A 23,840-nucleotide genomic window follows, 5' to 3' on the forward strand; every position below is an offset into this window, starting at 1 on the left:
CAAGCCCTGCCCCAGGAAGATACCACATGCCGCAGAGCAACTAAGCCTGTGTGCCACAACTATTGAGCCTGTGAGCTCTAGAGCCTGTGAGCCACAACTACTGAGTCCATGTGCTGCAACTACTGAAGCCCATGTGCCTAGAGCCTGTGCTCTGCAACAAGAAAGGCCACTGCAATGAGAAGCCCATGCATGACAACGAAGAGAAGCCCCCGCTTGCCGCAACTAGAGAAAGCCCATGTGCGGCAACGAAGACCAAACACAGCCAATAAAATAAATAAATAAATAAATAAATAAATAAATTTATGGGGGGAAAAAAAAGTATTAAAAAAAAAAAAAGAAAAGAATAGTACCCTAACCAGCCATCTGAACCTTACAGTTTTTATTGAAGACTGTATCTCAGGGATTCACTATGTAGCCCTAGTTTGGCTTGAAAGCTTTTTTTAATTGTAGTTGACATACAATATTACATTAGTTTCAGGTGTATTACATGATGATTTGTGACTTGCCTACATTATGAAATGATCACCACAATAAGTCTAGGAACCACCTGTCCCCAAAGTTAGTACAATATTACGGACCATATTCCTTACGCTGCTATATTACATCCCTGTGGCCTGTTTGTAAGTGGAGATGTGTACCTTGAAAGCCTTTCATTTGCGTTGCATCTACGGATTCTCTGGGACAAGCAATGCCCAAAGTAGGGCACTCGGCTCTTTTCTCTGTGCCTTCCACCACTCAGGTTTTGGCTTGCTCAATGACTGTTCTTATTTCTCTTAGAGAACCTTTTAGTCTGTCAGTTGCTTTATCGCCTTTCAACAATATCTATCGACTCTCTCACTTTTCACTGCTACTGATGGGGAAACTGGCATGCTTACATAACCAGAGCTACTCTCCCTTTTCCTCCCCTAATTTGGGTAAGCTGTATAATTATTTCTCCATCGACATGGTGTGTAATATTTGCATTCTGTTTAGTAACCGTAATTCTCCCACAAAGCGAAGCGTCGTTTTAAGTGTCCAATGCTCACCACCCCCTTACTGAACTTTTCCATCACTCTTTGGCTGGCTGTGGCTGTCTTTTGTGTTCTTGAATGTGAGCTCATGGGACGTATACTCCCTGGACTGTGCAGGTGTGAACATGCATCCTTTGATTTTATACCTGAGTGTGAATGGGTATAAAACTCTCAGGTCACACACTTTTTCCCTGGAGGATTTTTGGGGACACTGTTCTCCTTGATTTCTGCTGTAGAGTTTTCTGACTTATTTTCCCCCTTAGAGGTGTTGGGAATTATGTGATGTGAATCACCTACGGGTCTTATTAAAATGCAGATTCGGATTCCAGAGGTCTGGGAGGAGGCCGAGATTCTGCATCTCTATCGAGCTGGTCTGAGACTAGTGTGGAAGCAGTCGGTCTAGGTGTTGAGCGACTGTTAGAACGTACTGAACTGCTGCGTGTGCGATGGTGTTGAGGGAGGCAGCCCGTGCACGCCGCGCAAAGTGGTGCGGCCCCACACCCAGTACATGCCTCTGAATTTGGAGGGTGAGCTCTGCCCGCTCCCTTGGCTGGACGTCTCCAGTTCCACGTACCCCCGTTACTGGGCAAGCCTCATTTTTATGAGCGGCCCTTCACGTTCATTGCGAGTAGGCCTAAAAGGTGTTTGCCAATCTCACTAACCGTTTTTATTCTGATTGGCTTAGGTTGTGTCACAGAGGAAAGGGAACTACAGACAGCTTCTGATGTAGCATCAGTATTTGCGCTTATGAGGAGCAGGGGAGGCCCCGAGGGTGGCCTGCAGCGTGGGAAGAACAGGGTATGAAGTCAGACATTGCCGGGTTCGAAGCCCAGCTCTGGTCTGACAGGTGTGTGACCTTGGGCTAGTTAATTAACATCTCTAGGCCCCAAAGTGCTTATATTTAAAAAGTGGAGATGAGAAAACCCCTTTCACAGGCCTGCTGTGAGGATTAACAGAGAAAGAGTTGAAGGCACCAAGCACAATCAATGTTGCTTTCCTTCTTCCCTGAGCTCCAGCTGGCTTAAAAGCTCAAGTGCATCCCTAATGACAATGGGCAGAGTGTATTTTTCGGGTTCAGGAGGCCCCACGCCTGATGCACAACGGTGTTGTCATTCTCTGTCACGCCTTCCATGAACACGCAGGTGCCTGGCCGTGCCAGCCGCGGATGGGGAGACAAGGTCTCACTGGGAGCATCTCACAGCTGGGGGGGGGGGGTCACATTTTGTATCATCCTTGAGATGTTCTTTGTTTTTTAAATCTCTCCCAGCTAAGTCATAGCATTTTCTAGCTGAGGCAGCACAGGTGGCTGTCAGGGAGGGTTCATCAGCTGAGCTCTCTCCAAGCACTGGGAGGGCCCCCAGGCTCGCATCCCTCTTCAGGACCCAGCAAGGAGAGGGAAACAGCGGAGACCCTGCTCTGTGCAGGATGAGTCCAGGGAAGGTGGGCTAGGAACGGGTGGGCACAGTTACCACAAAAAGAACTCTGTCCCAAGCCTTACTTGTTTGGCTAACGTGAAGAAGACACACTGCAGAGTAAAGTCCTGCAGCCTAATTGCTGGGCTTAACGTAGTTCCCAGTGGTGGCAAGTTAACCAAGACTGTTGGCAAACATCAGGCCTCTCGAACTTACAAATGAGTGTGCGCTGCTTATTATTAAATTAGAAAGATGGTATTTCTAAGTGCTAAAAATAATCAGACTGTTTTAACATTTCTCAAGTTCTTGTTTAATCTATTCATTTGCTTAGGAATTTGTTTCCTCAATGAGAGGGGCAGCCTAGGTCTCACTCGGTTTTCTCCAAGTGCTGTCTGAGCAGTTGGCTATACATGCTGATTCCTGGGCCCCACCCCAGACTGGCTGAATGAGAACACCCTGGGATGGGCCCAGGAACCTGCATTTTCCAGCTGGAGCATCCCCCCACACCCACACCTAATTGTGCAAGTGCCCAGTGGTAGAAATGATTAGATTTATGATACGAAGCAAGGTAGAAATTTAGGGAATATATGACATGTTCCAAGTTTAGAGAAACGATTTTTAAAACACAGGAAATAGGACCCAAGGTTTCCAGACAACATCAAGAGAAAAGACTATCTTTGTATACAAATCACTAAAATGAGGGCAGTCTTTTTCTCTCAAGAAATGATCCTTGGAAAGCCGGGGAACAGTGACCTCAGGGAGAATCCAGAAGGGTCTATAACCAGGGTCTCTTCTCAAAGCAGGAACGGGTCTTGTGTTTGGCTCAGCATGGAGGGAATCACAAGGAGGAGACGTTATAATCGACCATCCCGACCTCATGGAGGAGGATGGGGAGGCTCAGACAGCCCAGGGGACTTGCCTAGGATGACTCGGGAAGACGCAGACCTCAGACCAGACTCCGGACCTCTTCCCTCCCCCGGAGCACCCTACCAGCCCCTGGACCTGCCTGAGGAGAGGCCAACAGCTTCTCACCTTCCAAAATGAAATCAAACTACAGAGCCAGGTAGACCGTCAACTAATGATTCAGTTTTGGATGCAGAAGCCGCACTGTGACCAGCTCAGCATCCCATCCTGTCACCTTCCCCAGTCCCTGTCCCAGCTCACAGGAGCTCCCACGTGATCAACTGTCCAACCCACCTACGATTTAATAAAAGCCAGGAAAAGGGCTTTTTTCATTCTTTTCAAAGCCAGGAGCTCAGACCAAAAAAGGATGCCAATCCAAACCAAACATTATCATTAAAACGGGTCTTACCTGATTTGATCCCTTTAATGGGGAAAGTGGCGTGTGCGAGAAAGTTGGGATCGCTGAACATATCTTCCTCGTAAACCACAAAACGCAGGAACGCGAGGTTTGGGTCATAAATTTCAAACGTCACCTTCTCCTGTGCCGGAGCCCACAGAGGGCTTAGGCCATTGTCATCTGGAAGGAGATCCAAACTCACTCAGAGGCCCCATTCGTCCTGCCCCGTCTTGGGTAAACCATCTCTACATCCGTTGGCTTTGAATCTCCGTAGCAACGGTGGAAATACATATCTAGGCCAGGATCTAAGAAATAATTCTTTTCCAGTGGCATCGCAGGCCTGGCCCGCAGTAAGCGGCAGGGAGGAGACCACCGCCCCTTATAGATCTCCCATCTCAACTCCCTGGGGGGTGGACAACAGAGCGGGAACAGGTGGGTCTGGGCGAGAGAAGGGGAGACATGTCCCTGGTCTGATGGGGCAGATGGGTTAGGCTCTCGGAAGAGGTAGTGGAGGCTGGAGTTGCCAGGGAGAACCAGCCTTGGGGAGTAAGGTAAATAGTTAACTTTCTCCCTCCACCAATGCCAGTTTCGCTGGTCAGCAGGTGAGCCGTTCACTGGGCTACCTTCTCCCAGGGGCAGTGATCCCAAGCCTTAAAAAGCCACAGTTCAGTTTTTTCCAGCTTCGAATGGCAGAACAAGCCTTTCTCTGCACGTCCCTGCCTCTGCGGGATAAGATCACCCAGGTTAGGCTGCAGCCTTTGGGCGGGGTCAGCCACATCCTCTCATAGCCTGGGGCTCAGTAGATAAGCAGCGGGGAGGCTGAGGCACAGAAGGGACCACCCCAGAGTGCTGAGGAGCTGGAGCCTTGCTGGGGCCTCCCGGGACGTGAGTCACAGGCTGAGAAACACAGCAGTGGGTCCAACTCTTTAATCGTGTGGCCCTTTGTTTCCACTCCCCGAGCTGCCCCTGGCGGGCAAGGGGGATGAAGGGAAAGACCTGGACACTGGTGCCTTCCCGAATCCCCGATGACGAGCACCCGCAACATGTGATTCAACCCCCTGAAGTCTGAGCGAAGAAAGAGCCCAGGCAACTTACTCACAACCGTCGTTTTGAACTTGTTGTTGTCATAGTCAGCTCCGCATATTTCCACCTCCACGAAGGGACAGGCGATGCTTCGTCCAGGTTTGGGGAGATGACGAGCTCCCAGAACCTAGGACAACAAGAGCAAGCATTGGGGTTCTCCCAGCTCCATCCTGGGCAGCGCAAACAGGTTCTATGTGGGTGCGTCTTCACGGGTGAAGGACTAGACCCTCCTGTAGTGGCTACCTGCGCAGCTTCCCTTTTGTGGATGAGGAAATGGGGGTGGGGAGTCAGGGAGGATTCCCACAGCTGTTAAGGATAAGCCGGGATCGGAGCCCCCGCACCAAAAGACTCAACAGGTGGACCTCACCTGGGCACAGAAAAGCACCCCCCCCCCCCAGGCCGGCATCTACAGAGTTCAGTTACTCATTTCCCAGCCCCTCCCAGGAAAGGATGGGGGAGAATGTGGAATTCTTTTTGTAAAGGGCCTTTTTTTTTTTTAAAATAGACCTTTGGTTACACATGCGTCAGTGTCTCTTCCTTAATCTTATGAGAAACGCAATTCATTTCTCTACCTTGCATCGTTCTTCCAAAACAAGAGAAAACAAAAATTCTAACAAAGAGACAACACATTCTCTGAAAGTTGAATCAGTTTTAAAGAGCTTTCACCCCTCAGAGCAGCCACTGTGGGGACAAGCTCTCTCCTCCATAAAGACCAGAGAGCCGTTTCTCACATGCTTTATTTCCTGCTTTTTCTGACCAGATGCTGAACCCAGCCAGAGATGGATTCATAACTCGCCCCCGCAGACAAGGGGAGGTGACTGAGATGGACTTGGGAAGATGCCTTCCCTCCCCTCTTCCCCTGCAGTGACCCTGGAGGGCACTGCAGTTCAGATCCTGAACTGTGTCTGGGTGTTGCCCGGTTTAAACCAGGAGACCAGGATCCCTCGGCAGAGGGCTGGGCGGTCCCGACACTGTGCGGCCCCAGGTCCCTAGGCGAGGAGGGAAGGCTGGGCCTTACCTTGACTGTCAGAGTCATCAGGATCTTCCTCTGGGACTCGGGAGGCATGGGGTCATACTTCTCCGCCCTCATGCTCTCTGGCTGCAGGACGTAGCCAGTCCGCCCGTTGAGGGAAAACAGGGCGTGATTCATCTGCATGTACTTATCTGGGAAGGAAAGGTAACTGCTGCTGAAAGTGAGGCCAGAGAAGGGGCGCCAAGGGGCTGGGTAGGGGATAACGTATACCTTCTTCCAAAAATAATTTGAGGCAGCTGTTAAAATAGGTATCTGTCTCAAAAACATGGGTTTAAAAAAATCTCAGACTGGGGACACCTTTCCAAGTAGGATACAAAATCCAGGAGGTACTCAAAGCTAAAAATGTCCACCTAGAACAAAATTTCCATAAAAGTTGATATGCTGTAGAAAAATCAGTTTAACTCAACTGACAGGTAAATATCTACATATAAATTTAGCTTATTGAGAAATCTGATAAATGTGTGCTGTGAATACCTACACCCCCTTAGAAAAATTGGGTAACAAGTATGAATAAAGTCTGCAGAAAAGAAAACACAAATACTTCTTAAATACATGAAAAAGTGGTTAATGTTACTCATAAAAAGAGAAGTTACCAATAAGGGAAGCTCTACGATGTAACATGAACTTTCACCTCTCAAAGACTAAAAAGTTTGCTAAAACTAAGTTGGTGCAGTTATCCCAAAAAGGGGGTAGTCAAACGTTTTCCCCGTTTGCACTCCTGCCCACGATCTCCATGGAGGGCAGTCTGGCTAAGTGTCTTCACTCAGACACTCCTGGATACAGGTGTGCAGTGGTTTTCCTCAGGCCCACGCTGATCAAAGCTGTTTGGTCCACCCTGCACTTCTGAGAATTCTGCCCCACAGATGTGCCCCCACATCTGAGGTGATGCTCACATAAGGTTCCAGGGGGCGGTGCTGTCTGTAACAGCAAATGAAGAGAAATGACCTAAACGTGCCTCAGCAGGGGAGCCGTTGAAGACATTATGGTTCCACTCAGTGGAATCCTGTGCAGGCACAGAAATGATACGTAGGCCCCTACTGATGAACAGGTCCTCCAAAGAGGCTTAAATAACCACCAGAGTGCAAAAAGCACTGTAATTAATGCTGCTCTTTGCATAAAGTTTTGCATTTGGCTTTTCCCAGCATATGATTATCTCCAGAAGAGAGCCTGAGCAGGAAGCCCTCGGAGAAGGATGGACCGGAAGAGGAGAGGGGACCGGAAGACAGCCACTGAACATCTGGATCCAGCTGTGCCTGAAGCTCAACTCCTAGATTTTTAAACTCTGTGAGTGGATGTATTTCTTTTTTCTCTTAAACCAGACTGACTCAGCATCTGTCACCTGCCATCTTGGAGCCCATCGCACACAAGCGCCTGGTGTGCCCAGTGGGCCCCTTCACCGCTCTGATGTTCAAGGGATGGGCCTCGTGTTAGCATGATGGCTGAACTCTGATGATTCCTAAGACAAAGTACGTGCTCCGGTCACCACGTCACACTGGTGGCCCCAGCAGCCTGTGCCTGGAATAATGCCCCGTCATCTTCGATTTATTGGCCACAATCAGCCCCTTTACCTGGAGTCTGGTAATTGAGCGCCACCATCTGGGAGCCGCACAGCCAGAGGCGGAAGGGGTCATAATTGGAGGAGTCCACCCGCTGTCCTTTGGGGTAAACGCGGGTCAGGGCCGTTTGATTGTATTTCAGGAGATCGTTGGGTTTCTGTCTGATGACACTGTCAGCCTTCGTCTCCACGAAGGAGCGGATTTCTCGGAAGTCGGGGTTTTCTGTACGGAGAAAGGGAGTTGCGTTTATTCTGAGGGAGTCGCACATCTTCTTAGTGCCTGATGCACTGGTCTAACGCCTGATGTGTGGGTCGTAAAATGAAACCAGGAATCTCTCTCTGATAAGACGTTCAAGGGGTTATGACGATACTGCCATCATTGGTTCTGCTGTGGACTCTTGCCCTCTGGGAGGTCCCAGATATTAAAAGGGAGCCAAGTGTTCCCAAAGCCTTTTAGTCTAGGATTATTGTAATTTTTTGTTTAAAACTACCAACACCTTTGTGTAAGAGACCACAAAAGCGGTACAGTTATAGAAAGGGGTGGGGTGGGCTCAGCAGGGAGCGGGAGATCTGAGGAGTGGACGCTGCAGTAGATCTGGCTTCCTCATCAAAGGGGCTGTCGGCACCACATGAGGGAAGCCAGCATCTTGGTGGAGGCAGAATCGACTGCCCTCAGGAGGGGATGTGACAGGAGAGGGGATGCCTGTGTGGCTGAGGGGACAACGACTGAGAGGAGACCTATGGGAACACGCAAACAATTCTTTGCTTGGATGAAGCTTTGCTGCCTCTCATCTGGCTGTGGTAGGACAGCTGCTAAACACGCTCAGTCTGGTTCAGAGCTTTGACAATCTTCCCCGCATGTGGAGGGACCCGCCCCCTAGGGACCATTAAGTCTGGGGTTTAGGACTGCTCCTCTGGTCCTCTGCCTTAGAATTACAAGAGATCAGAGATAGGAGTTGCTCAAAGCAGGGGTGGGGAGAAAATATGAACAGGACCACTATTAGATCAAAGAACTTGCCACTTTGGAGAATTTAGTAGAAGATCCAGTTTTGAATACTTCTGCAGCAGACCCCCCCAGAGATGTCTAGGTCCTGAGCTCTGGAGCCTGTGACTGTGTTCCTTATGTGGCAAAGGGACTTTGCAGACCGATTAAACTGGAGGGCTTGAAATGGGGAGGTTACCGGCCCTAAATGAAACCACAGCATCCTTATAACTGAGAGGCAGAGGGAGATTTAATACGACTGACCACCAAGGCAGAGGCTGGAGTGACAGGCAATGCCAGCAGCCATCAGAGCCCGCAACAGACCAGAAACGGATCCTGCTGTGGAAGGAGTGGGGCCCTGCAGACCCCTCGACTTCAGCTTAGTGGTACTGATTTTGGACTTCCGGCCTGGCCTCCACGACTGTGAGAGAATACATACATGTTGTTTCAGCCACTGAGTCTGTCGTAACTTATCATGGCAGCAGAAAAACTAATCCACCCTTTAAGAGGGTTTTCCTTCTGAAGATACAGGAAGGGCCTGTTTCACCAGCATCCTCCCAGAGGACAAAAGGAAGGGGAGGGTCTCACGTGCACACTGGGGATGAGCGGGAGCTGCTCTCACTGTGCCCTCTGACGACGCCGGACTCAAGAGAAGTCAAGTTTTCAGCAAGGGTGGGAGGCAGAGTGATGGGAGACCGTACCTAGGTTATCCTTGGTCTTGCTGGCTGGTTTGCAGTAGACGACCAGGTCCGAGAGCTCGATGGCGATGGACTGGTTCTTCTCCCAGTACCTCATGTTGTTCTCCTGTGTGGAGCCAACCGTCTTTAGTTTCAGCCCTCAAGCTGGCACCTGAGAAACCCCATCCTCCTTGCACCTGGCAGGTGTCTTCTTCCTCTGAGTCCCCTCTCTCTCCCCTGGGCCCTCACGTATCTTCAACGCTGTGGAAAGTTCTCTTATCCCCTGCCCCTCCTCTCTCTTTCCTTCCTTTTACTGTGGAAATTCTCCAGCAAGCTGTCTCCATGCAGGATCACCGTCTAGCTCAGTCTCTGACCACAACTCTTGAGAACTGGCAGAACGAGGGCTCTTCTTTGTCACCAGCCCTCTCTCCTTAACTCTCTGCTCTCGGCCCACTGCCCTAGGCCTCCCCCTAAAACCACACTGCTACAGTTCATCAAATTCTAGTTCTCCAAGCCCAGGACCTCTGTAGGCCATGGCATCCTTGTCCTTACTCACTGTCCTCTGCACCCCACTTCCCTGCAGTGTGCACAGCTCTGTGCGAAGGGCTCTCCAGGGCTCAGGCAACACACCACGGACTTGGGAGGCACTCGCCCTCGGAGGACCCACAGTCAGATCCATCTCCAAGTAAGGATGGGCTGCTCACTCCACTCCAAACCAGGTAACCCTCTCAGGCCTCACCTAGTTCTGACTCATGCTCCCACTGGCCAAGGAGGGGACCCTAGAGAGAGTATCGCATGCAGACGAGAACACGGACCACCTAGGGGGCTGCTGAGCTTCAGGCATCGCACACTAAGTGCTTGACGGATATCATCTGAGCCCACGCTGCCTGAGACGTAGAATTTATCTCCATTTTACAAAGACACCGCAGCACCGAGAGAGGCTGAGTACCTCCCCCCAGGCTCCGCAGCAGGCCAAGACCAGATGCTCAAGCAGTCGGCCTCCCCCGTGTTACCACTCTATTCACCTCTTCCACACCATCCGCCACCAGGTGCTAGAGGAGGCCTCTCTGAAGTGCCCCAGGGTTCACATCCTCGGTCCCCCTGAACCACAGCACCGACGTCCCGGCTCCTCGTCCTGCAGCCCCCATCCTCCTCCCTCCCCTGCAGGTCCATCAGATTGCTTTTCCTTCCGGACCCTGCCCAAACCATTCCTGCCCCAGGACGCCTCCGTGGAGCACTGCCTCCAGGCCTGGGACAGATGCTGCATCCCTGAGAAACCTTCCAGAATGCCCACTGCCTCACCCGGTCTCAGCCTTGCATTGTCCCCCATCCGACTGTCCTACATTGGTGCCGTTCGACACTAGTGTCCAGGCCTGGGTCCCCACTGAGGCACGTCCCTGGGGAGCAGGGCCCTGCGGGTGGCGAGTCTTCAGGTGACAGGAGCATCGCAGTGGTTACAACTGTGGAGACTGCACTCAGAGGCGGGTTTGAAAGCTGGCCCAATTTGCTGGCTCTGCCAACTGGGCAAATCATCTAGCCTCACTGTGCCTCAGTTTCCTCAACTGTACGATGAGGCTAACATGAGTAGCTGCCCCCTGGAGCTCTCGTGAGAATTAAAGGCATGTGGCAAACAAGGGGTGCTATACAGGTTGCCCCAGAAACACCTTTCCAGGCCAAGGACAAGAGCACCCACTTTTTAAACAAGCAGGTGAGGGCACCCGATTTCTTCTGTAAGAATGCCTTCACCCATGACTGCTGACAAAGATCTTGGGGCCCAAGTGGACCCTGGCAATGACCAGCAAACAAGCTTTGTACACGGGCTCCAACAGCAAGCACATCACCAGGGCAGATCTGAAGGTGAAATGTGCCCTAGTTCATCTAAGCACACCCAACTTTTTTACCAGCCCTTCCCACACTCCCTAAAGGTTCCCGGGCACAAAGGGAGCTGCAGCAGGAAGGCTCAAAGGGCTGGCGTGGGCGCGATGGGCGTGGAGTAAGAGGCCAGGGAGGTCAGCCAGACAGTCCACGGTCAAATGCTGTCAGGGAGACTGAAGCCTTAGCTCAGCGCAAACCTCAGGTGTTCTCTCCTAATCCTTATGCCAACTTGGCTTTGTCCTCTCAGGACACAATTTTCACCACAGGCTATTTGGGGAGAGGAAACCCTGGCAACAACCAGCTCTCTTCTAATGACAATACAACCGCTTACAGTCAGGGTGGGCTGAGACAAGCCACACCTGTGTCACAGTGAGGACCTTTGGCCGCACAAAGCACAGAGTTATGGGGTGTCACTCTTTTTCTCAACCTCAGCAGAAAACATTACCACTTCAAGATGAAATACCGGTTGCTACTTCAAAATTATAGAACAGTTACTCTCCGGCTCCGCAGATTTTGCCCATAGGCCATCTCAAAGCTTGAAATCACAACACACGTCATTGGTCAGGCTTTGGAAACTCACTCACTAGACAGATTTTAGTGACTGGTCTTTTGCACAGGTTCTCCAGGCCTCGGTGAGGAGCCCCCGCAGTGAGCTGAGAGCACATCTCCTAATGGCTTCCCAGTGGCAGCAGGCAGCCAGCTTCCCATCCCCACACCAGCAGCTCCTACGGCTGGCTGTGCACAGAGCAGAATCCTGGTCAATTCTGCTGACTCCTGGTTTTTGTTTAACATTCATATGAAATGTGATGAGACGTAGCAGATGTAAAAGCTAATTTAAAAGGAATGTAGATCAAAGGCAGAGAACTGCAGCCTTGAAAAGCTAGGCTTAGTTTCAGAAACCTTCATGTGGTGGGAATGAGGGGGACAACCTTCAAGTAAAGTCAGATTTTCCTCCATTAAGAGAAATGGAGGGGCTTCCCTGGCAGTGCAGTGGTTAAGAATCCACCTGCCAATGCAGGGGACATGGGTTCAATCCCTGCTCCGGGAAGATCCCACAAGCCGTGGAGCAGCTAAGCCCGTGTGCCACAATTATTGAGCCTGCACTCTAGAGCCCATGAGCCACAACTATTGAGCCTGTGTGCCGCAACTACTGAAGCCGGCACACCTATAGCCCGTGCTCCGCAACAAGAGAAGCCATTGCAATGAGGAGCCTGCGCACCACAGCAAAGAGTAGCCCCCGCTCGCCGCAACTAGATAAAGCCCGTGTGAAGCAACAAAGACCCAATGCAGCCAAGAAAGAGCAGACAGCGCCCTGCTCCATCATCTGAGACACAGAAACACTTTCCCGTGCCCTCCTAGCATGAAGACAGTGTGATGATTAAGTACCATCATGACCTGAGCCCTTGCCATGTCAGGCTCTGGGACTAGCACTTCCCACACATCATCTCATTTCACCTTGTGAGTTAGGTATCTGGCTCCTAATTTTGCGGACAAGGAAACTCAGGCCCAGAGAAGTGTGGTTACCTACCTAGAGTCCAGCCCTGCCAGGATGCAAACTCCAGCCGGCCTAATTCTAAACATCTTGTTCTTACCTACAACCTTCTCAAAAGACCTCCAGCCAAACCCTAATACTCCATTTCAGGAAAAACCCTCAAAAGCTCATCCCCATCTAGAGTGGAAGTCCCCCCACAAGAATACAAACTTCTGGAAGGAAAGGGCTGGGTCTTGTCAATTACAGGATTCCCAGGGCCCTTTCCTGTCCAAGGAGGCAAGCTCAGTGAATGCCTGCTGGAAGGATCCAGGATGCTTTGAACAATATTTAGAAACAAGAAAATATTCCAAATGAGGAAAGCAAAACTTTCTTAACATACACAGGGTCAGGGACTCCCCTGGTGGTCCAGTGGTTAAGATGGCCATGCTCCCAATGCAGGGGGCCTGGGTTCAATCCCTGGTCCAGGAACTAGATCCCACATGCCATAACTTTAAAAAAAAAAAAAAAAAAAAAAAAAAACCCACATGCCGCTATGAAGATCTTGCATGCGGCAATGAAGATCCTGCGTCCCATAACTAAGATCCGATGTAGCCAAAAAAAAATACTAAAAAAAAAAAAAAAAAAAAGATACGCAGAGCCAGACAGGCCTCAAACATCAAGGGTCACTGCACATATTGTGAGCCTTTAAAGGTTCAAACTAGACCCAGCCCCCCAGGCAGACCTCCAATACCCCTTTCCTCTCTGCAGTGCTCCTGTTGTCTGAACCCACCCCCTCTCCCTCCTGAACTCTGTGTGGCCGCTGGGCCTGCTCCTCCTGCAGCCCAGAACCACCACCACCCCTCCCCCTCCCTGCCACCAGCAGAGTACCAGAAGCCTGAAGATACCAGGCCCACCTGAGCCAGGTGAGCAAAAGGCTTACCTTGGTGTCGATCTTCCAGGTGATCTCCCGGATGCTCTGGAACCACTCAAACAGCTCCTCCACCCTGTCCGTGGCAAACTCCACCGAAGGGTCGCCGTGCTTCTTGGGCTCCAAGATAAAGACGAAAGATTTCTGGTTCTTCCCCTGTGGGGCTTTTACTTTGGGAAAGGATAACAAAAGCCCTGATCAGCCTGTTAGAAAGCCAAGAAGACCGAATTTCCACTGCCCGGGCCACCTCTCTTATGACCCCGACCCAGCCGTCACTGCCGACAGTCAAGGTCACCGCTGAGCGGGACGTCTACCTTGTATCAGGTTAGCGGTCCATGACTTAATGCGCAGTTCCTGTGACAGTGACCTTATTTGGAAATGGGGGTCTGTGCAGATGTAAGGATCTCAGGATGAGATCATCCCTTCATCTCTGATGGACCCTAAATCTAAGAACCAGTGTCCTTTATCAGAGAAAGGAGAGAGAAACTTGAGGCGGAGACAGGGGCACTAGTTGACCATTGAAGACGGAGGCAGAGACTGGAGTTACCAGCCTGAGCAACGGATGGCCAGCAGCTACGAGAAGCTAGGCAGGGAACGGGGTCTCTCTGCAGAGAAAGTATTTTCTAGAAAGAGAAAATGAAGGCTGCAAGAGGAGAAATTGTCTGCCCAGTGATACCATCAGCTAAGATCTCTGGGCTCTCACGTGGTTGGCACCGCTCTAAGCAGATTACATCCACGGTATCTCATTTAATCCTTAGCACAGCTTTTGGGGGTGCTGCTCCCGTTCTGCCATTTCACAGGAGAGGAAATGGAGACTCACTGAGGCAGCGTAACCCATCGGAGGTCACAGAGCTGGCACTGGCAAAGCTGAGGCTCAGGTCAGACCCGACTCCAAGCTCCCTCTCCATCACCCTGAGCCTGTGCTGTGCACGTTCCGCGCAGGATGACACAAAGCGTGACCGCAGGGAGGGCACGAGCCCCAAATGCCCCAGACCCAGCTCGTCTGGTCACTCGCAGCGGAACCTCAGGCAGCTCCTGTGGTCCCTACAGGGCTTGGTTTTCTCACCTATTAACTGGAACCAAGAACCCCTCTCCCACCTGCCGAGGCTAATGGACTGACCGACTGCTGGGGGCACGGAGGCCGGCTATGGCAACACCGCTGCTCGGAGAAGAGAGCTGCTCCAGCTTCTTGCCCAGAAAGTCTCTCCTCACTGCCTGCAGCCCCTTTGTCTGGAAGCTGCCGTATGCTCGCTTAAAAGGCCCAGGTAGCGCCATGCAAATCACAGCCACCACGGTTGAGGCTGTGGGCTCCCTCCTACACTGGGCACCGAGGGGGAGGCCAGGTTTCCCGACGCCCAGCTGAGCTGCCGGGAAGCTGCAGCTCCGAGCGGGGGAAATGACAGGCCCAGGGTCTCACAGCGACTAAGCAGCAGAGCCGGGCTGAGAACCAGACCCTCTCAACCCTATGCTCCGCTAAAGCCCGGCCAACATCTCAGCTCCTCCTGGAAAAGCATGGGGAACCCAGGTGGACCCCGAAATGAGGATGATGTTGTGAAGAACAACAGACAACATCCGTCAAGCACTTGTTACGTACGCACCAGAGCTGTTTTTGCGCTTTACAGATGTTACTAGCATGGCAGTCAACACATAAGATGACAGTCACTGACCAGCCTGGCCCAATACTAGTTTCAGCATCCAAGTCGAGGCCAGAAGGACCCAGGACAGCAGGACCCAGGACAGCAGCCCCCCTGCCTGGGGCAGTCCTGAGGTCAGGCGGGGAGAGATGTGGGCAGGAATCTGGGCTGAGACCATGCGTGCCCTTACCAACATTATAGCTGTTGAGATCCAGTATTCCTCTGCAGAGAGACCCTAAGGGATTGTCTTCAATAATCTGTGAAGAAACAAGACATAACTCACGTTCGTCTTAACGGGAATAATAAAAAGATAACCAGTTTCCAAAGCGCACCGTTTAGCAGAGACACTGCCTGTGGAACTGTTTAAAATGCATTTTCATTACAGGCTACGTCCACCGGGAGAAGCTCAATAACGAAGCCTGCTGCTGACGGGGACCCGGCAGCGAGCAGGTGCCGGCAGGTTCAGCGTTTCATTTTCCAACCCGTAAAAACGCGCCTTGTGAATTCTATCTAGAGCAGGTTTCGAAGTGTTTCTGTGGATCTGGTTTCAAAAAACACCCTAGACCCTTTCTTCTGACATTATTATGAAATGGGACTGGCCTCCTTTTCAAACCCAGCTCATGAACCTTCTGTGGCTTCCTGTGTCCTCTGGGAGCAACACCTAAGCTCTGTAGTCTGGCCTCAAGGCTTTCTGAACCCCGCTCAGCCTTCCGGCTCTTCCTCCCGCTGCACGTTTGAATCATCCCAGGCGCCAGGTGAGATGGGGAGTTTCTTGGTCTCAGGAAAGCTGGAAGAACTATGTATCTGCCCATCGCGTGTACTATCCCACCCCTCCACCAGGCTAATGCGGTGCGGGGTAAAGGGCGACGCGGGACAGACACAGCTGGGGGGTGGGGTGGGGGTGGGTCACGTGTCCGCCTAGGCCGAGCACAATGAACAAAACTGCGTTTCTACCACCACACCTTTGCTCAGGCTGCACCTCCCACCTGGAATTCCCTTCTGCCAGTCTCTCGTCCTTGAACTCTAACTTGACTTTTAACACGCAAAGGCCTCTTCCTCCGTGCAGCCTTCCCAGATTGCCCCAACTGTCTTTAGAAGAAGGTCTAACATTCCAGCCTCGGTGCACTGCTGTCACACTGAAAGTAGCTGCTCTTCGAGCCTTCTGAGCAAGAGGCAGCAGAGAACAGAAACCAGGTTTGCAACGTCACCTGGAGAGCCTCGACTCACCTCCCACTCAGGAGGGCTTTCTTACTCAACCCAAGCACGTTCCGAACGCCTGCCTGGCCAAACTAAATGTGTTTCATCTGCAAGCCGCTTTAAGCAAAGGACAAATTCCCTGTTTGGCCATTTTCACTCCAGAGGGAATTTCTCCTGCATATGCAAAGCCTTCCAGCCCAGCACAACTTGATTTAAACCTGACTGTCTTGTCACAGTGACTTTCACCCACGCCTTCGGGGACCGTCCCAATTTCCCCATCACTCTGCTATCCCTATTTGGGAGCTCCGTGGGGACCCCAGGGTACCGTGTGCGAAGTGCAGAGCTGGCTCAGCGGGTCCCCCAGAACAGGACCGATGGAGACGCACCTGCTTTTCCAGCTCCTCCCCATCAGCTGTTGAAATGTCCTCAACGTAATTGGACGGGAAGTACTGCTGGATTCTGGTTCCGTAGTCTCCTTTCCACCTACGGAAACACAGAAGGCGTCAGAGCGCCTTGGCCGAGCGGTGTTAATAATCATCACTGCTCGCCAGCTCCCAGCCGATGGGGGCAGTGGGAGGCAGCGAGTGACCGGAAGAGGGGGTCGTTAGCTGTGACAGTGGAACCTATCGAAGGGGTCCTCTGCTTTTTCTATCAGCGGTGAGCGCTGGGGGTCACGTCCCCCCCGGACCATGACCCTAGTGTTTGGTCAAAGCCACCACAAGTTTCAGTGCGTTAAGTGGACATCAGACGGTGACACAAGGCAAAACGTCAGCTCTAGTGGAGGCCCTACCCCCTTTCAGGGAGGGCTGTGAACTTGGAGACGGGGGTGGGATAAGGAAGGTTCTGGAGCCTGACGGCCTGCGGTCAAATCCAGTTCCACCACCAGCTACGAAGTGCTCTGTGCCTCAGGCTCTCCACCTGTACGTGGGCGTCCGTCCCAGTGCCCCCCTCAGAGGATTTTACTGGGGCCATATGAGTTAACATACGCTGCGAGCTATGAATGGCACCTGGTACATATTAAGCGCTCAACAGGATTATTCAGCTAAAATTGTACCCCTCCGCCCCCGACCTTCCCACCTCTGTAGCAACGCCAGTAACACGAGACATAAGCAACCTCTGCACACGTCTTGACTCAACCAAACTGGCGGCACCTCGGGTGCCTGGACATGCAGGGCTCCTCCTACACCCCCTCTCGTGGGCCACTTTCTGCAGCCAGAGGGCTCTTTCCAGAATGCACCTCTGACCCCACCATACCAATAGCTCCCGAGGCCTTGAAAACCAAGCCCAGACTGTTCATCCTGGCAATCAGAGCCCAGAACGCTCTAACCCCCAGGGACTCCTGGGCCTCAACTCCTGCCTGTGACTTGAACCCGATACTCATTCCAGACCACCTGCAGCCACCTCGCCATGTGGCCCTGCCAAGCTGTCTAACTTCTATGCCTTAGTCCACGCCCTTTATAGCCAACTTGCTCCTAACCACTGAAGATTCAGCTGGGGCCTTCCTCTTCCAGGGAGCCTTCCCTGACCGCCACCTAGGCTGAGTGCTCTTCCTCTGTGCTTCTGTGAAAGCAGCCCACACCTTACAGCTAACTTACAGTTATACATCCGTCTTCCCCGCATGTGACACCTTCCTCGGTCATAACCAGATCTGTCCTCGGGAGCACTTAACAAACGTTTGTCGAGCGGGATAAGCAGAGAGGACTGACTGTCCCACGGCCTGGTGGGAACACAGACTTGCTGGCTGTGAGCCCATTTCACGCTCTTTTCACCTCATTTCTCCAGACCCATCTCCATCAAAGTCTCGCTGTATTCAGAGAGACCATATGGACCGTCTGCCCAGAACTGAGTGGTTTACACCTGTGGTCCAGGTGGAATTAACACCGCATTCCCTTCACTCTCAAACTCATCCTGGTTTGAACAACAATTATTTGGTCCTCTAGTCTGGAACGATGCAAAAAAATGTGGTCTGAGGCAGGCATCCCACTAGGTGGCAATACTGTCACCAGGGAGAGAATAAGAAATGAGGGGACCTCAGCCGGGCATAAGGTTTACCCACAGTCCCTCACTAAAGGCACTTACTCCAGTCTCTCAACTCATCTTGAGACAACAAACTCTGGGGATCCGGGTAAGAAATGGATTGGAAGGAGGGGGTTCTCCAGATGTAAAACAAAAAACAAACCAAATAAAAACTTTGAAAACCTATGGATCTAGCGCACGAGTGAGTAAAGTGTGGCCTCTTGAGTCAGAAGGCCTGGCTTCAAATCTAAGGCTGCTGTGTGACCCTGGACAAGTTACTGCACTTCTCTGTGCCTCAGTGTCTTCATCTGTAAAATGCAGGTAAGAAAAAACTGACCTTATAGGGTCACTGTATGGAGTAAATGAGTTATTTCAAATGAAGTGCTTGAGACAGTGCTTGACAACATTCCACTCGAGCTGCTATTCAGATTTCTAAGTCAGGTCCAACTACCTTGCAGGAGGAAGAGGTGCCAGTTCTGTGAGGTGCCTGAGTCTCTGCAAGTGCTCATGGTTATGAACAAGTCCCTGTGGCTCTAAGGTAGCAGTCATCCTATGAAACCACCCGCCTAGGGACCTATGGATGGGCAGAGAATTCTTCTTCCCAGGAGAAAACAGGGAAGAGACAACTCAACCCCCGAATACCTAGGTGCCTCTGGCCTAAAACTGTATCTCTTCAATCGAGGATGGGGCCATTGCACAGGACTAAGCGACAGCACAAGAATTGTAATTTAAAATAATGGACAGCCTTGCATAATGGGAAGAGCCTGTGCTGTTTAGTGGCTGGACCCTGGGAAGCCTCATTCATTCCATCTATAAAGTGGGGATAAATCGCAGTCATAGCTCTGCAGAGTTGTAACAAGGATTTGCTTAGATGATGTATGAAAGCAGTTAGCATCGTGCTTGGTACACAGTAAGACCTCAATAAATGGCAGCTGCTGTTATAATTAAAATAATACATAATATGTGATAATATTGTAATTGTGTTTACCCACTTTTCTGAATAGAGCACGCATCAGTCACCTTCCCGAAGAAGGTACGACAGGCCAAAGCTGGCCCAGAATGGCAGATAAAGGGGCCAGAGCTCAGCCAGCACTCGAGTCTCGCCACCAAAAAGGGACAAGTCAAGGGGCCCAGCTCCCCCAGGCTTACCAGCCCCCAGGCTCCTTGCAGACGTTGTGGATGAGGGCACCGCGGCAGAAGCTCAACTCATCGCTTCGCTTGGCTTTGTAGTCATACAGAGCTTTCACGGTTCTCTGAGGCTTTCAGGGAAAACAAGAAGGTAAAGGTCAGGCCAGGCGACAGGAGCAGAGGGAGGCAACTGCATTTTCTGGCACGTTGGGTGCGTCTCAAAAAAGAGGGAGGCTTTTGCCCAAGGTGACAGTGCCATCTGCTGGTGAAGGGCTGGCACTGCCAGGGAGCCACAGCCCCGAGGATGTACCAGGGAGTGGGGACGGGGCCTGGCCTACGTCGGGGCCTAGGACACTGCACAGTGAGCCAGGATGGCTTGATTTCAACAAAGAAAGGACATGCCCTTCACATTAAGCCACGATCACCACCTCTGAAGTCCTCCCTGCCCATGCTCAACAATCCTCCCGGAAGTTCAAGCTCAACACCATTTCTGGCCATCCCCGAGCCTCCCCAGCATTTTTACCTAGGCCACTGATCCCCTAACTAGATTCCTGCAGGATGCTGACAATTTGCAAGAGTAACTGAGGCGCTCCTCCGTGAAATTCACCAAAAGGTGGTCTCTGCACTGGCAGAAACAAGACAGAACTCAGGACACAATTTCTCTTCAGTGAATCTGCTTTAACGCCGGCTGCTTGGCAAACACAAATCCATGGCAGAATGAACACCCACACAGCAAGCAAACACTAATGGGAAAACCTCCGAAACTGCCAGCCTGCTTAGATCAGCAGCTTCCCCTCCCCCGACCCAAAGACACGGGAATGGGGGTTTTACACGGAATCCGTAAAACTGCTCCTCGGAGCATGGGCTGTGGAGTCAGTCATGTTCAGATCTTGGTTTGCCCCTTCCTCACTAGCTATATAATCTTGAGGCTCTCTCAGCCTCAGTTTCCCCACCTGTGAAAAGGGAATTGAAACTTTACCTGCTTCACAGGGTCACTGAGACTGTTAAATGAGACAATGTATGTAAGGATGAAAATGACGACAGCTGGCGTTTCTTACGTGCTTACTGGAGTCAAAGCCCTGTTCTAGGCCTTCTATCTGTACTGTCAGCTTTAACCCTCACAACAACCCTAACAGGCAGGTAGTAGTAGTAGCAGTATCCCGTTTTACAGATGAGGAAATAGGGGTACAGAGAGATGAAGTATCCTCGCCCCAAATCGACCAACTGGTAAGTGGCTGGGCGGAGAACGAGTCCGTTAATGTGAGGTATTGTCATAGTTCGTGATGTTTCATAAGAAGCAGCGTGGATTCTATACGCTTTGCCATAGAACCTCTAACCAGAGCTTTTGCTCTTGACTCCCGCACCTGCAAACAGAGCCGGCTCCGCCTGTGCGTCCTGCTTCAAGGGCAGACACGAGGACCAGAGCCACATCTTTCTCCATGAAACTCTAGAGGTCACTGCCAGACTCCAAGGCCACAAGCAGGGTATAGTCAGTGGGTCGGGGGGATACCATATAATGACTTCCACAGGGAGAACGTCTCCAGCCTGACAGGTGGCAGAGAGGTCCTCACATCAGGTTCGTCATGAACTAGAGAAATGAGTCACCCGTTGGATGACCAAGCAGGCACACGGCACAGCAAAGTGGCTAAGAGCACACGCCTGGGAGCATCCAAATCCCAGCTCCACATCTTCCTCAGCAATTACTGAACCTCTGTGTACCTCAGTTTCCTCATCCGTACAATGGGCACAAAAATGGTACCTAACGCCTGGGGCTGCTATGAGCACTAATGAGCTATCGCGTGCTTAGGACAATGCTCACTATGTGGTCATCAATACGTGTTAGCTCTTATTACTGATCTAATCACTCGGGTTCTAAGAACTCATGTAAAGGACATACAGTGAACGATACAAAGCCTCACAGGTGAGGAAATTCACTTTAGTGTTAACGAGAAGAGCACAGCCTAGAAACACCCAAATGGCCACTGATGGGACGCAGCTAAACGGACAGCGTCACCCAGATTATTCTACAGCATAAAACACATTTTAACTTTCGAAGTTAAAATTCCAGTCCATGTACTTCATCTAAATTGGTTGGCCTACCAGGTTGAACAAAAATGGTCATTAAGTAGCTTAGCAGTGGAGAAACGCACCCGTGGCCAAGAGGCAGGTGAACAAAGCAGAACAGAAATGGCAGGTGCCGGTGGTGGTGACTACAAGATACATCCCCCTGCGGACCAAGACCCGAAGGGACCGAACACCCAGAAATGCAGACAGCTACTGCCTTAGGGTGGTGAGACCAGGCCTGATTATTTTTCTTGCTTGCGATGTGTTTTTGTTTTCATTGTGACATCATTTTTTCAATCACAGTAATATATTTGAGGCCCTCGCCATGGTCTGGCAGCTTGCGGTGAAATTCCACGTACAGCCATGTTTTACTTGGCGCACTTGGTACAGGAAGACTTTCCCTACAGCTTGGTTTAGTTGCTGGGATTTTATAATGGGGGAATTTCACATCAAACATCCAGGTTACTGGCTTGTCTTGAGAAATGAGAAGACCCGGCCTGGTCTCTGGACAGGCAGCCGTCGACTGCTAATGGCGGGTGGCTGCCCTTGAGCTGGGCTGTGTGTCCCCAGTTTACCACGGCCTCCACCAAACCCTGACGTCGGGCTGCCATGAGGCCATGTCATTCCCAGGGTCAAAGCATCTGTCACTTCTAATGAAAGTTTCTGCTCTTCAGCTAAGTCCCCTAATGTGTTCACACACGGTTCCATTCACCCACAACGTTTCAAGACTTCGCTTCTTGCTGAAAGGGATTTGCATTGGCCAAGGATTATAAGTTTAAAAAAAAAAAAAAACAAAAAAAACTTCTCTCCGGATTTCTACAGAGCCCACCAGCAGGGCGCCTTCCTAAGTGAGAACTGTACCCTAATCGTGTACCAGACGGCCCCCCCCCAAACAGAAACTTCGCCACCGTTCTTCCTCTGCGGGCTCAAACTTAATTTCAGATGAAACCAGGAGCTGCACGCTAACAGTAAAATCCAGCCCTACCTGCATGAAATTACACAGCAGCCAGGGTGGGAATGGAAGATAGCGTTTGCACTGCAAAGAGGTCACTGAACCAAATGGAATTCATAAACACCACAGGCTCAGTCCCTGAGCAAGAAACATTTGAAAGACTTTTAATTAGAAGCTATTTGGCCCAAAGGTGGTTCATCAAACCTCAGAATTTTAGCAAAGCACAGTTGCATTTGGATGGAATTCGGTTCACCTCTTCCCTGAAACTAGATGTCATATTGTCAATCATCGTCATCTTCTCAAAAAAAAAAAACAAAAAACAAAAAAACACATTGGGGAGGGAACAAGTTTTTCAAAACGTTCCCTTGCCCTGTTTGAACTGGGGCGTGGACCGCAGGTCAATCTAGCGACTAGGTGATAGCGTGACTTGGAGGGCGGGCACTGTACCATGGAAGGGTTGATTTCACTGGGGTCCACATACATCCTGCTGACGTCATAGAGGGAGTTTATATCTCTTTCCTGAAAAAGAACAGAGAGAAAAATAAATGCAGCTCCCAGGACAGCCCTTACTTAGAACAAGGATTCTAGGCACCCTCATGGTCTCCTGCCCTCTAGTAGAAGAGCTGAACCTCACAGTTTACTCACCTTGTGGGTGGAGACAACAAAATGCTATTAAGAATTTCCCCCCAAATTTGGAAATTTTACCCTCAAATGAGAGCAGCCCCCATGCTGGCCCACCCTGTGCCAGGCGCTGTGCTCCTTGGTGAAAACACATGCTCTGAGATCGACCCAGTGGTGTGCTGGAGCAAGCTCGCTGCTCTTCCTGACCCGCGTTCCATGTCGGCCGCGTGAGACTGGCCACCATGGGAGTATTTACACCACGGAAACTGGCAAACGCCACAAACCAGGGCTTCCTTCCGCAGAGAGGTGGGTAAAGCTTCACCCACACACACAGAAGACCCATCCTGCCCTTCCCCTGCCTCTCTCTCTGGGCTTCAGCCCCACCAGCCACACTTCTGTCTTGTGCACGCCTGCCCCGCCCCCGGAGCCGGCTCCTGAGAGGCTCCCCCGCCGACCTGCTCCCTGGGCCCCCTCCTCACCCTCCACAGGAGGCCAGCTCCCACCTCTCTGGCCACCGTCTAACGTAGTGGCCACCCCTCAGTGCGCCATCCGTTTTCTCTTCTTCGTTGTAACTCACCCTGCCTGCTGTGTGGCTGTCACCCAGCTCCCCTTTCTAGAACCTAAATTTCCCAAGTGCTGGCGGTGTTCCACTGCACTCCCAGTATCTAGAATGGGTCCTGGCACGTGGTTGGTAAACAGCGACGCTCTCCAGGAAGTTTATGAATCCATCTGATAGGAACTGAGACATGGTAATCAGACCAGCTCTCTTCCCCGCTCAGAACCCTCCAATGGCTCAGAATAAAAGCTCGTGTCTCACAGGGGCCCTGCACCACGCGGTTCCATCCTTATTTAGTTCTGCCCCTACCCTGGCTCACTCAGGTCCAGCCACAAGCAGCTTCCTT

General features: G+C 51.3%; 1 protein-coding gene across 2 annotated transcripts in view; it reads right to left on the reverse strand.

The window, feature by feature from the left end:
* Positions 1–23,840, reverse strand: part of PLCG2 (phospholipase C gamma 2) — a 144,543-nt gene that overhangs the window by 18,306 nt on the left and 102,397 nt on the right. For both annotated transcript variants that reach the window (XM_057712774.1, XM_057712775.1), the window contains 10 exons: positions 22,765–22,836; positions 19,323–19,432; positions 16,544–16,640; positions 15,151–15,217; positions 13,339–13,496; positions 9,077–9,179; positions 7,407–7,616; positions 5,824–5,969; positions 4,818–4,932; positions 3,735–3,902 (listed from right to left, as the gene is read on the reverse strand). In XM_057712774.1, coding sequence (XP_057568757.1) covers positions 3,735–3,902; positions 4,818–4,932; positions 5,824–5,969; positions 7,407–7,616; positions 9,077–9,179; positions 13,339–13,496; positions 15,151–15,217; positions 16,544–16,640; positions 19,323–19,432; positions 22,765–22,836 — 1,246 coding nt within the window. The remainder of the gene's footprint in view (positions 1–3,734; positions 3,903–4,817; positions 4,933–5,823; positions 5,970–7,406; positions 7,617–9,076; positions 9,180–13,338; positions 13,497–15,150; positions 15,218–16,543; positions 16,641–19,322; positions 19,433–22,764; positions 22,837–23,840) is intronic.

Source organism: Hippopotamus amphibius, chromosome 16, assembly GCF_030028045.1.
Source record: "Hippopotamus amphibius kiboko isolate mHipAmp2 chromosome 16, mHipAmp2.hap2, whole genome shotgun sequence".
Classification (NCBI taxonomy): Eukaryota; Metazoa; Chordata; class Mammalia; order Artiodactyla; family Hippopotamidae; genus Hippopotamus; species Hippopotamus amphibius.